The sequence below is a fragment of the Jatropha curcas genome, chromosome 10 (assembly GCF_041381405.1).
Source record: "Jatropha curcas cultivar XTBG-Jc1 chromosome 10, XTBG_Jcur_1.0, whole genome shotgun sequence".
Classification (NCBI taxonomy): Eukaryota; Viridiplantae; Streptophyta; class Magnoliopsida; order Malpighiales; family Euphorbiaceae; genus Jatropha; species Jatropha curcas.
This window is the reverse complement of record NC_143160.1, coordinates 544,295-557,861: the sequence shown is the minus strand read 5'-3', so window position 1 is coordinate 557,861 and position 13,567 is coordinate 544,295. Positions and strand designations below refer to the sequence as shown.

General features: G+C 32.7%; 2 protein-coding genes across 4 annotated transcripts; one reads left to right on the top strand and one right to left on the bottom strand.

Annotated features, from left to right (window-relative positions):
- Positions 1-1,476: 1,476 nt before the first annotated feature.
- On the top strand, positions 1,477-2,035 carry LOC149492881 (uncharacterized; the record flags this gene model as incomplete). The annotated part of the gene is made up of 1 exon (XM_089726812.1): positions 1,477-2,035. A coding segment is annotated over one exon (408 nt), but the record flags the coding sequence as incomplete, so codon positions are not given.
- A 352-nt stretch (positions 2,036-2,387) lies between these two features.
- On the bottom strand, positions 2,388-11,830 carry LOC119369121 (putative LRR receptor-like serine/threonine-protein kinase At1g56130). 3 transcript variants are annotated; one of them, XM_089715485.1, is made up of 25 exons: positions 11,809-11,830; positions 11,487-11,624; positions 9,784-9,967; positions 9,549-9,620; positions 9,300-9,371; positions 9,135-9,206; positions 8,800-8,871; positions 8,444-8,515; positions 8,280-8,351; positions 8,040-8,111; positions 7,885-7,956; positions 7,695-7,766; positions 7,232-7,303; positions 7,080-7,145; positions 6,820-6,885; positions 6,655-6,699; positions 6,484-6,548; positions 5,793-6,169; positions 5,263-5,461; positions 5,024-5,188; positions 4,628-4,746; positions 3,860-4,070; positions 3,533-3,764; positions 3,265-3,415; positions 2,388-2,896 (listed from the first exon to the last, which is right to left on the bottom strand). In XM_089715485.1, the coding sequence occupies exons 2-25, from the start codon at positions 11,602-11,604 to the stop codon at positions 2,513-2,515; spliced, it is 3,102 nt and encodes a 1,033-aa protein (XP_089571611.1). In that variant the 5' UTR covers positions 11,605-11,624; positions 11,809-11,830; the 3' UTR covers positions 2,388-2,512. The 3 variants fall into 3 exon arrangements, with proteins under 3 accessions (XP_089571611.1, XP_089571610.1, XP_089571612.1); XM_089715484.1 differs by lacking the exon at positions 11,809-11,830 and having other exon boundaries at positions 11,487-11,780; XM_089715486.1 differs by lacking the exons at positions 8,444-8,515; positions 11,809-11,830 and having other exon boundaries at positions 11,487-11,780.
- Positions 11,831-13,567: the final 1,737 nt, after the last annotated feature.

Below are 13,567 nucleotides of genomic sequence, written 5' to 3'. Positions count from 1 at the left end.
TGATATATAATATATTTATGTGCAATCTTTTATCGTATCATAGCTTTTACATGATCCAAAATTAGTCTTGTAATAAAAAAGAAGTATGGACAAATTTAAAATATGTAGATAAATCAAACTTTTGTTAACATCAAATATATGCATCCTGATTTAATGGTGAAAGAGGGAAAGAAATACTATTCAACCACAATTATTGAAAAAAAAATAGAAATATAAATATTGAGGGCCAATCCTTTCGATCATTGTAATGGTAACCTAGTGGTACTTTTAATTTCGAGAGGGATTTATCCCGTTTTTTAAATTATAAATTTTGATAACAAAGATATATTTCTACACAAACAATAATAATTTTTAAATTTTTTGAATTTTATATGCTAAAAAAATTAAATTGATGAGTGGTTAACATAAATTTTAAAATAATAATTTTCATATTTATTATCTATTTTAATAAATATTTAATTAATTTAATTTTTAAATTAAAGTGTTTAATATATATAATTTTATAAATAGAAAGTATTCGGAATTTATTGTATTTGATTGTGGAGGGATGATGACGATAAAAGCAAGAGTCAAGGCTTACGAGTCATGAGATGGGCCAAGATATAAGTATCGGTAGTACAGTGGGTGAGTCAAGCATAGCTGAACCTCTTGGACCTAATGCCAAGAGAAATTTGCTGCTCAAATATTGAATTGACTTCAAAAAACTATATGAATTAGGCACGTTTGTGTGACATGTCATCTTCATGAACAACAAGAATATATATATATATATAAGATAGAGAGCTGTATAGATGGAGCTTCTTACCTTCGTTAGAATCTGTGCATGAACTATACCGATCATGCAAATACAGTATAGAACCAATACCAGAACTAGAACCGACAATGGTGAATATCTAACCATGGGTATTGATCAATCGTTTCCTGTCCAGGATTGCTTGATTAATAAAGACACTGTTTTTCTTAACATACAAAAACCACATCCAGAATATATAATAAAGCTTGAATTTTTTTTTTTTATATTATTCTAGATTTATATCTAGAAAAAATGGATGGTGAGCACAGAGAGAACAGCGCGCTCTCATCGACCGTGGCAGATAAGCAAACCTTAAAGTCTAATGGGGAATGGACAGCGGCCCCTGGGATTTACGAATTGAGACAAAGTCCACAGCTTCGATTTGTCAACTTCAGCAGGTGTAAGAAAAGAAAAGCATCCCGGAAGATGATTGGCGGCGAGTGGGCACACCAACTGCAGTATTTTATTTTTTTATCTTCAACTTTATATTATTCAAGAGTAATAACTTCATTTAGATGCTAATACAATGATTTGGAATAATTAAGTTAAATCTCAAATAATGCAATGCTGATAATTATCTTTGTTTGAACATGTTAAATTTTTTTGATATATTAATAAAATAAATTGAATTTGCCGATAAAAAATATTTATTATCCTTATAAAAAATATATGCATCCTGATTTAATGGTGAAAGAAGGAAAGAAATACTATTCAATGCCTCTTCTAGAGACCCACCTGGAAGTGGGTCCTACTGTAAGAGATCATGGATCCCATCATTGTGTTCTCTTTTGTGTTCTTTGGGGATAATCTGGGCAGTTCGATATAAAACAGATGTAGAATGCCATATGGAGAAGTTGTTGGAGAGAGAGAAAGAAGATGGGAAGTTATTGGCCAAGTGTGTAGAAGAGTTGAAGAAGAAGGGAATAGAATTTGATCTTTTAAAGGAAGTTGATGCGCTTAGAAGAGCTAAGAGTTTGCGCGTGGAGACGAAGGTGGTAAGGAAATGGTCCGCAAGGGATTTTGTTACTCTGTTTTTCTTTACGGTGTCATGTTTAGTTCTGGGATTGACAAGGATCATTTTGTGCAGTTAGGTTGGGTTATGGGGTTTTGAATTTGATGGCAAAAATTCTTTGTTGCTGCTATTGTCTTGGGTAGCAACCGATTGTGCAGAATATTCTGTTCTGCTATTGTAATTTGCGGAATTTTATGGTGGAGGAATCATGAAATAAGTGTGATTTAGAAGTTTGATGTTCTTAAATTTGATTTGTATTTCATATTTGCCTGTTTACTGTTTATTGCACAAAAGCAGCGATTGCATGAAGAAAAAAATTATGATTTAACAACTATTTAATTAATACTTTTGGTTTCTTTTGGCTGTTTAGGACTGCTAAAGTTTAATTTTGATGCAAAGTAATAAAAAGAATAATCTGTGAATTTAAGAAATATCAAGGCCAATAATTTTGTCTAAATTTCCTGCAATTAAATGGAAATATTTTTTCCTTTATATAAGAAAATTAGCCATTTTCTTCTGGAGTATGTACCGGTACTAATTTATTAATCCTGGATTTTTTTTTTTTTTTTTAGTGGCTAAAAATTAAACAAAAATTTGATATCCATTTAATTGCATCAGGGAAAAACAAAATTAAAATAGCAAAGCTCACTTCTACAATTAGATGCATGAGCATTTAGAAAAAGAAGGAAATAGAAAAGAAGGTTTCTTTATCTACCCTCTCCAATGATCTCCGAAAGCATGGGTTTGGCGGCACTTATATGTGTATGCTCTGCGTCGGTCACCATGCTTGCACTTGTAGATGAACTGTAATAACTGTTATCAATTCCTCTGCCTCCATTATCATCCATGAAGTTGCTTGTGTCATCAAATTTCCAGTCAGTCAAATATCCAGGTCTGTTAGTTACAGAGCTCACTTCAATATCACCAGTTAGCATAGCCACTACGCGTGACATTGGTGGCCGAAGATTTGGTGAAGTTTGAGTGCACAAAAGAGCTACTCCTATTAAGCGTTTTACTTCCTCCTCACTGAATTCTGATAATCTAGAGTCTACTAGTTCTGCTTCACGATTGTTTTCATGCAGGTGCCAGGCCTAAAAGTCAAAAACGTTACAAGTTCCATTAATGGACAACATTCAAAGCAATAGATGTATAAATTATTCAAAGTTATTATAACTCTGCTCAATAATTGAAAGAAATTTTTGAACTTCCTTCACTGATTCTAAAAGAATATAAGAAAATACTGGGTCTTTTTAATTTTATTTTAAGTGAAAAATTGAAACTTTCACAATTAATTTGCATCCAACCTTAATGATGTTTCAACTTTTTGCATAATTAAAATATATGAATGCACTAATTCTTCTTAATAGCTAAGATTGGACATATGGTAAAGGCAATTGAAATTTTCCAATAAAGGGAAAAAAAGAGTTCCATTCGAAGGAATGCATCTTTTATATCATACCCATTCGAGAAGATAAATCTTTTCTTCTTCCAGGCTTGAGTCTGAATTTGGCCTCCCACTTACGACTTCCAGAGCCACCACACCAAATGCAAAGACGTCAGCCTTTTCTGTAAGGTGTCCACGCATAGCATATTCAGGTGCAAGATACCCACTACAGTAGAAATGATGATGTCACTATAAAATTACTCCGCTCACACGATTTATTTTTTTCAAGAAATGATTAAATTGGAGATTAATTAAGTCAGAAAGAATAATCACTGGATCTTACATTGTTCCTGCGACACGGGTGCTTATATGGGTCTTCTTATCATCATAAAGTTTGGCCAAACCAAAATCTGAAATTTTGGGGATGAGCTCAGAATCAAGCAGAATATTGCTTGCCTTCACATCTCTATGCACAATCCGAAGCCTCGACTCCTCATGAAGATAAGCTAGACCTCTGGCCACTCCCAAGCATATTTCACAACGTGTAGGCCAGTTGAGATATAAACTTGTTTCTCCTGTAACATACAATCCGCGTGTAATTAAACTATATTTCCACCAAGGTCTCTGTGACAAGAGTTTGCTTATGTGAATTTATAATAAAATATCGTACCAAATAGTGCTTGATCAAGACTCTTGTTCTCGAGATACTCGTAAACAAGTAGCCTATTATACCCTTCAATGCAGCACCCATACAATTTCACAAGGTTGCGGTGTTGCACGGCAGATATAGTAGCAATCTCTGTTACAAACTGGCTCTTTCCTTGGTGGGATGCCACAGAAAGTTGCTTCACAGCAATCACTCTCCCATCATTAAGTACTCCCTATTTGAGAACAAAATTCAGATAAGGACAAGAAGAAAAAAGAAAAAAGGAAGATACACCCTGAACTTAAAAAAAATGAAAAATACAACTCTTTTAGATTCTCAATCCATTGGGGACAGAAGATGCAAGTTCTGTGTGGAGTGAGTTCAGAAAATAAGCATCTGCATATTTTATATTTCCTGCAAGTTAGACAGCTCAACCATGAAGGAAGGCATCCCAGTGCACAAGGCGTCATGCATTGAGTCAAATGCATGCAGCCATCCCCTAGCATTGTGAGGCTATTCATATAGTTTGAGCCCATGACAAGTAACCATCAAGGCTCCACCTCAGAACGCCCAGCTATACAAGTGACAAAAAAGAACATGTGGTCAGAAGATCTTGAGGACCAAAATTAACATATATCAGATACTTTGTTTACAGTTGACCGAAGGTAGCATGTTCATAGTCTAGTTAATAACTGGCCTCAATTTATTCCAAACGATTGCACACAGAAGAAATATTAGATGGAAATGAAAGACTATCAGTTTGAAATATCCTTGAGTCAAATAGTTGCAGACCTTATACACAGGTCCAAATCCTCCCTCTCCAAGCTTATTGGCAGGGCTGAAGTCTTCTGTAGCTGTCTTCAGTTCAGTGTAACTGAAAGTGTATGGCCTAGCACCTATACCTAGGAGCTCTGCAATTTCAACACAAAGATGGGTCATTCGAAAAACTACTTGTCTAGTTGTTACTGTAATATATTAAGCAGAAAGACTCCAGTAAATCTCAATGTGGAATAGGGAAAGTCAGTAAATCTTCATTTTGTGTTTGACATAATATGTTCCTTAAATGTTAATTAATACCAATAAAAAGCTAAAATCATGGCCGGCCAATAGCATCTCTTGATACATATATGAAGACTACACAATTTTCCAGATGGGTAGTACCATATATGGAGCTTGATTTTCATTTACCTTCATCATCATAAGTGCTTTGCCTTTTTCTTCTTTGAATGACAAAGAAAACCAGAGAGACAAGAAGAAAGCTTGCTACTCCAATGCCAACAACAATTCCCACAATAAGACCAGTCCTATCCTTTTTACTAGTTGGAGGCTTGTTACTAACAGTTGGTATGAAATCTGCATAAAGGCTCAGAACTCAACAACCTGGTATCGGCGTAGTGAAAATCAATAAAATTCTCTAGTTTTAGTACCTGGGGTAGCACTGATTGCTGAAATAGAAGGTCCATATGTACCCTGAAAAGGAATGCAGCAAGTCCCTTTCCCCGCCCAAAATAAATGGATGTCAAGGTAATTTTCAGACACCCGAGCCTTGTAGCTCCTTTCTACAGCTCGTTTTGAGACTCCACCTGCCTCCTTTCTTATGTCAAAATCCTTTACCACAAGATTCCCCTGGATTAAAATAACTTCGGAACTTCAATTAAAGAAAAGTAAAAATATAATGACTCCACAAGAAAACAAGAGTTGGATTTCTCCATAGCATTGATAATCAGCATCACTAAAATAGTTTTGAATTTAATTGTGAAAGATAAATCCTTCTGGAAGCAATCATGCAGCAATTTTTCATAGCTATTCTCCATATTCATGTTATTTAAAAGAAATCCCCAGAGCAATACTTAGAATTAATATTAAAAAAAAAAAATTAGAAGTCTATTGCAATATTATCTTCCATTTGGAGGACAACATTAGAAGTCTTAAAAAAATTCATATATAATACACAGACCTGGACATAAACATCAAAAACACGCCGCCCAAGACTCTTCCATGTGTTACCATCCTCAATTACTATTTCTGCAAACTGAAGGTTGATAGTGTAATTGCCATTCTCAAGCCCCAAACCGTAGTATCTTAGTGACGAAGCAGAAATCCTTGCCGTTTGGAATAACTCAGGGTCCAAAGTATTTGTGGATTGCGATGATGAAGAAGCAGTATACAGAGGATTGTTGTTTCCGGTAAAATATCCAACATTACTGACACCCCATCGGTTTGTACCAGTAACATAATATGTTGCAGCACCAAGAGTCTCATTTTCCCTCTCATAAAAGATTCCATCGGAAGACGTTATCGGTGGACCACCACTCTTTATTGCAAACTGAGAATCTGTGCACCAGAAGAAAATAGGAACCTGTCAGATTTATCCTCTCACTCTTATATTGGGACATCTTTTTAACCCCATGAAAACAAAACTTTCTTTAGTGATAAACTCATGGTTATACTTTCTTTAGCAAGAACCAGGAGATTAAAAAATTTCATGGTTATACTTTCTGCCAAATTAAGAATGGTAAAAGTTTACAGTTTGAAATGACATTATTCTTAAGTAAATTAACCTTCCCTTCTTCTGTGACCCTCACTACCAAACTTAGTGCGCTATTTCCGAAAAGTAGGAAAAAGGAGAGCATTTTAATTATACTTACAGATTGGAGGTTCTCTATTGCAAGGAAAGTTACGTTGAAGACATTTCAGACCTGATGGCAAACCACTGAAAGCAAAAGATAAATTTGATTAAGTGACTAATAGGAAATTAAGACAGACACTAAGTACCAGTTATTTAAGCACGAAGGTGAACATAGAACCAAAAGAATTACCTGCTATTTGAAAGATCTATTGTGAAGTTGTTTGCAACTAAATTACTGCACAAACACCACAAAGAAATAAAGATTTCAGTGGAAGTTCTTTCATCAATAACTCCATAGAGAATGAGCCAGAAATATCATTAAGAAAAGTAAAGAACAGAGGAACTAAGAACTTACACTTGTAAATTTTGATCATTAACCCAGGAAGGAAGGCTCCCTGATAAATTATTGTATGAAACATCACTGTAATTATAAATTGTCAAAGAAAAAAAAGATAAGTATTTCACCCAATTCATGAAATACCTTAGTCCGGAATTAGTTATGTCAATATTAACTATTTGGACTTGGGACATAGAGAAAAACATTAAGCATATAATCCAACCAGGAAATAAACAGATAGTATTTGATATTGGATAGAATATTTGAGATGTACATACACATTTAGGAGCGATGAAACTTTTTGTGCAGGAAGGGGACCTTCCAACTTGTTATTTCCAAGAAACCTGAGGAGGAAGGGAGCAGTATATGTTCAATTTGAAATGCACATTGAGATGTATCATGATAAAATCAAGCAGAGATGGTATATTACAAGAAAGAGAGCTGGCTCAAATTGAAAAGTGAATCCGGTATCCTTCCAATTATATTGTTGAAGCTCCAATCTCTAAGGAAAAAAATCATTGCAACCATAAGGTTAAAGATAAACAAAATTGCTGAACAAGTTATACAGAGTACAGAAAAAGAGAACTGATTGATCATGGTACAGGAGATTCAGAATTTAACCCAGACACCAGACCATTACTCCATCCCAAAGAGGGTAATTTATTTGCATTTACTTTAGAGTGATCAATTGCCTAATCAGAAAAGCACAACCAATCTGCTAAATTTGATCACTAAACTTTAGCAATTTATAAATTTTGTAACACCCAACTCCAGAAAGTGATACAATCAACAATCAGCTAATGAGTAAAAAGATATTTTAGCCAACCTGAGTTCAACATAAGATATTGCCAACTACTTGTACATCTAATGACTCATCAATAGAAATAACTTACAACTGTGTCAAATTCTGGTATTCTCCAATACTGGATGGAATTGAATCAGATATATTATCATTCCTTAGCACCCTGAATAACATAAACTGAATTGTCATTTTACCTTTTAAAAGTTCACTGGGGAGAAAAAATAATGATTTATATATGACACCAAGACATTGAAGAAGAAGATAGTATGATATTCTCTTACAAGACAGTTAGAGATTTCATATCCTTAAGAAATGCCAGTGAAGAGCTTCCATTTGATAAATCACTTATTCTCCTACATTTAGAATTTACCTTAGGTTATTAATATCATATGTGAGTAACATATAAACACAAGCATGCAAAGGTGCAGGTACTCACAGCTCTGTCAAAGAAGTTAGGTTGGATAATGCTGATGGAATAGGACCTTCAAAGGAGTTCCCTTCAAACCTTCTGCAGTTACATTTATGAATAGCTGATATAAGCATACGGCTTTGGCATTTAAGCAGCAACACAAAATTATCAAATCTCCTCTATTCAATTTCCAAAAAGTAGTAATAACTTGAGCTTTAATCCAAGAAAATTAATAAAAAAAATTTTATGAATTGTCATTTGTCATACAAGGTCACAAGCTTTGACCAATTCCCTATGAAATCAGGTATCCTGCCTGTAAGTTCAGTGTCTGATGCCCACCTGAGACCAACACAAAGAATCAACATAACATATTTTATCAGTATCTTCTAGAAAGAGATTTACCAGGGTCAAAGTTGTCAAACAGTTCTTACACAGTAACCATGTTTCGTAGGTTAGCAAATGTAGGAGGAATTTCACCACTAACTCCAGAGCTACCAAAATAACTGTCAAGGTAAAATATTTTTAAGCTGTGTTGTTATCAGATAACTTTTTCATTTGAAAATGCAAAAGTCAAATTATTTATAGATAGTGAGGGAAGAACTGAAAAACAGTTAACATGCAAGTAGGAACGTAGGTAAGCCAAAATGGCATAATCACTGTCATTGAATTCATTTCAATATATGAATGTAGAAGTGATATAGATTTCCAAAAACCACTTCTACTAAATACAAACTAACAAGAAATGAACATTATATACTTAAAACAGAACAAAATGAACAACTCTTACATTTGTTCTAGCCTCGAACAATTCCCAAGCTCAGATGGCAGAGGACCAGAGAAGTTGTTTGATCCAAAACCACTGCAATATAATGAGAAAAGTCAACAGAGAAAGAGTCTTATTTAAGATAATCTATCCGAGTACCCATCACATATAACTATGTACAAAGCAAGCAATTTGTAGCACAGACTATATCCTTGGGCAATAATTAGATCGCTATTTATGTAGAAACACTTAGCCAAAAGCATTACGCTAATAATCATATTGAAAAGAAAAAAAAAATAGATCGCTGTCCTCGTCAGTTGAATAACAAACTCATCAAGTTCCCAGCTAACTAAACTTACAGTGATCGTAAATCAGTGAGCAATCCAAGTTCCTTAGGAAGTTCACCCGACAGGGAGTTAATGCCAACGGTCCTGATCAAAGTATTAATTTAACGTCAGAAAACAAGAAGCAGTATATAATGGCATTTCCTATGAGTAAAAGTAGAGAAATTTAGATCAGCTTACAGGTATTGCATGCGAGTTAAATTGCCAATGGATGGAGAGAGGTTACCAGTCAAGTAATTCTGACGCAAATCCCTGAAAACGAGTTCAGTACACTAGCGGGTTGACGAGGGTCGAAAAGTAACAAAGCATATGCATTTATTTGGTTAAGGCTTAGGATGCTAAAAGCTTAAACTTTCATTCCATGTGAAAGAAGAAAGCAATGCGGAAGTGTACGACTTTAATAAATATACCCAGAGTAAGAAACCATACAAATTGGTGAGGAAAGTCAAAGTCCACAGTTCATCTGGAATTACACCCACAACATCGATTGCATAAACTCTCCTACAAACCATTTCAAGAATGAGCGAAGATTAATTATAACACTAAAATCAAGCCGTTCACTACTGAGCGAGGCATAAAATCAAACAGATATGATACCTCCGCAAAGGAGAATGTTAAAAGACCAACAAAATAAACATAAAAGGTTGATTGTGAGAAAACGTACAGCGCAGTAATGTGGCAAGTGGTGCCATTATTGGCAGAGCAATCGCATTTGATAAAAGGGTTGTAGGCGTCGATAGCGGGTGATGAACCGAGTGCTCCTCCACTGCATAGTTCTCCGCTTATATTCCACTGGTTTTGATCAGCTTGGATTCCCCATTTTCGAAAGATGGAATTTAATGCGCTAGCTGCAATATATCAATTTTACAAAAGTCATGATCATGTCAAAGTGAATTCATTACAATTTACAGGCGATTACATTTTGGTTTCTATTATGACTTCGAAAATTAACCGAAGAAGCCAATTGATTTCTGAGTTTTTTGACAAGAGTTTTCGCAATTTGATGAAAATTAACCACACTATAAAATTCATGAATTTGCATTCATCAGATTAAAATCATTTTTTAATTCAAATTTGGATACTTAAATTTTTAAAAGAAAAAAGAAAAAACAGTTTTGAATTATTCAATTACAGTATCATATGCCGCCGTCTATCTTTTTGACTATGCGGTAAATCGTAATAACACCCACCACTTGCGAAAAATAGCAATTTTCGCCTGCATTTTTATTGGTGTACTAGCTGCGAGACATTTTTTATTTTTGAAAAAGTCAAAATTTAAAAAATTCAAAAGTAATTATTATATCTTTTGACTTTTAAAAAATTAATAGTACTATTTATTAGAAAAAGTCATTATCAGACACTACCTGATAGTAATATGTAAATGACAAATTTAACCTATTACTATCCTTTTAGATAATAATTATAATAACAAAATTTCTAAATTTATTAATTACATCGATGAAAAGAATATGCGGTGGAGGAGGAGAGAATACGAACGTAGCTTGTCAGTTCAAGAAACATATTTTTAAAATTTTTTTATTTCAGTTCTTAATTTTATTAAGTGTCTAAAATAACATATAATTTAAAAAAAAAAATTGATCATGTTCAATAAAAATTTGGTATTGAAACATCAATTATCAAAATAAGTTGTTCCTCTCTACTCTAATATTCATTTATTGATTTCCTCACGTTTCTCTCTTTTTTTTATAATTTTATTTTTAGAATATGAAGAAATTTTTATTATGAAATTTTTCAGATTTTTTTTTTAAATTTATACGATAATAAAAATTTTTAAAAATGAAAAAAAAAAAGAGAGATGGAATATATATATATATATATATATATATATATATATATATATATATATATACCTATGATATGATTTATGATTTATTGAATTATTAATAAAAATATATTTAAGCATTAAAATTAAAATTTAAAAACTGAAAAAATTTAAGACGTTCATTAAAAACCTCTTCAATTCAACCATCTGCAAACTAAGGGAAAAATTTAAAATTGTGGTCTTATACGTTCAGGTGTTGAAAATTGCAGAACATCGATTATTTCTTTGTTATCAACTTCACAAATTAGAAAGTCACTGCATAATTCAAAAAATTAGGATAAAATTTTAATTTGTATTTCATGAAACCCATTAATTTCATAGAAGAAAAAGGTGACTGGAAGAGGAAGTGTTTGTATCTTTGGCTATTTTGCTAATATCTACCCATCTGCTAACTAGCTACAACTAGAAGAAGAAGAAGAAGAAGAAGAAGAAAGCAACGTCATCAACCTATCATCTTCATGAACAACAAGAATTTATATATATATATATAAAAGATAGAGAGCTGTATAGATGGAGCTTCATACCCTCATTAGAATCTGTAGTAGCTTGAGTTTGATTCTGTGCATGAACTATACCGATCATGCAAATACAGTATAGAACCAATACCAGATCTAGAACCGATAATGGTGAATCTCTAAACATGGGTACTGATCGATCGTTTCCTGTCCAAGATTGCTTGATTAATAAAGACACAGTTTTTCTTAACATACAAAAACCACATCCAGAATATATAATAAAGCTTGAATTTTTTTTTTTTTTATATTATTCTAGATTTATATCTAGAAAAATGGATGGTGAGCGCAGAGAGAACAGCGCGCTCTCAATGACCGTGGCAGATAAGCAAACCTTAAAGTCCAATGGGGAATGGACAGCGGCCCCTGGGATGGGGAATTGAGACAAGTCCACTGGCTGCGATTTGTCAACTTCAGCGGGTGCAAGAAAAGCATCCCGGAAGATGATTGGCGGAGAGTGGGCACACCGAGTCCAGTATTTTTTTTTTTTTTTATCTTCAACTTTATATTATTCAGAATAATAACTTCATTTAGATGCTAATACAATGATTTGGAATAATTAAGTTAAATCTCAAATAATGCAATGCTGATAATTATCTTTGTTTGAACATGTTAAATTTTTTTGATATATTAATACAATAAATTGAATTTGCCGATAAAAAATATTTATTATCCTTGTAAAAATTACAAAATATTTACGATCAACCCACCGATATATATAAATAATTTAATCAAAATCTTTAATTAATTAAAAGTTTACAAGTTGATTGTGAAAGCATGTAATGAGATTGAGAATAACAAAGGGGGATAAAGGCGAAGAAAATGTAATTAAATGTGTGTTTACATTAATAAGCTAAGTTGTTAAAAAAAAAATGACAAAAACAAGGTTTTAGCGATTTTTAATGCACACCTCAAATTTTGTCGGCAACAATATCCCCAATGGACAATTTCAACGTTTATTAATATAAATGTCAACCAAAAAAAAAAAAATCAAAATAAGCAATAAATAGGATTAGGATATGACTGCTTCTAACCTTTTTGGTTGGATGCCAGACAGACGTCGTCAAATAAAACTCCGACTCTTTCAAAATGTACCGTTTTACAATTCTTCAGTTTTCGGTATCGAATTTTTTTATTCGCTCAGAAATTAAATGTCCGAAATAATTATTTAAAAAAAATTAAAATAATATTATGAGTTACACGATAATAATAATTATTTCATTTGTAATCGAGATAATTTAAATTTGAAAATTCTCATTAAATCTTGAAAATCTAAATTAGACTATATAGATTTTCAATTGAATTACGATTAATTAGGAGAAACTAAAAAAAAAAAAAAAGGTTTTGTTGTTCAACTTCATCAAAATGTATAACCAGCAGCACTTGGATTTTTTTCAAATTATTTTAAGCAGCTTACATTAGGTTTTGGCTATATCGTCTCCCTCCGATAAATATTTAGTAATAGATTTTATTTAATTGATATGTGCAAATTAGAATTATTGTATGCACTATTGATTTCTTATTTATGACGTGACTGCTTATCTATAAAAAGCTTCTTTTTATGATGTCAGAATTCCGCAAAATTTTCACTTCACGAATTCCTTTTTTATTATTTCGAAGCACATATTAAATTTATTCTGTTTTTTTTTTTTTTTAAGTGCTTCGATTAAAAAATCTTTATGGGTAAACTTTCACATTGTATCTCAATACATTCAGCATATTTTGCTAAGGACACAATTGGATTATATCAATGGGCCCGTAGCCCAAATTAATAATAGAAAAGTCTGTTCTTTTTGTCGCAACATTTGGTCATTCTTCAGGCCCAGTGAATTGTTTATTTATCAATTAAACTAGGCCCATTCAAATGTGGCCCTTCTCTCCTCGGATAAATGCATAGAGCAAGCTTCGAGACTTGTACAAGTATCCAAGCGACACAAAAAGGACTACGTTTCTGTGTTAACTTGGTGTTTTGATTCACACAACATATCATACACCAAAGAGTGATAATAAAAATATAACAGTGATGTGCCGGGATTTAGATTTAGTAATAAAAATATATATTTAAATTTATTATAATATTTTAAAAGACCAAA

Excerpts from the sequence above, each read along its gene's own strand:
- LOC119369121 (XM_089715484.1), bottom strand. The coding sequence starts at position 11,670 with ATGTTAAGAAAAACTGTGTCTTTATTAATCAAGCAATCTTGGACAGGA. Across the intron at positions 6,549-6,654 it reads ATAGATCTTTCAAATAGCAG|TGGTTTGCCATCAGGTCTGA; the intron begins GTAATTCTTTTG and ends TTTTGCTTTCAG. Across the intron at positions 3,765-3,859 it reads TCTTGATCAAGCACTATTTG|GAGAAACAAGTTTATATCTC; the intron begins GTACGATATTTT and ends TGTATGTTACAG.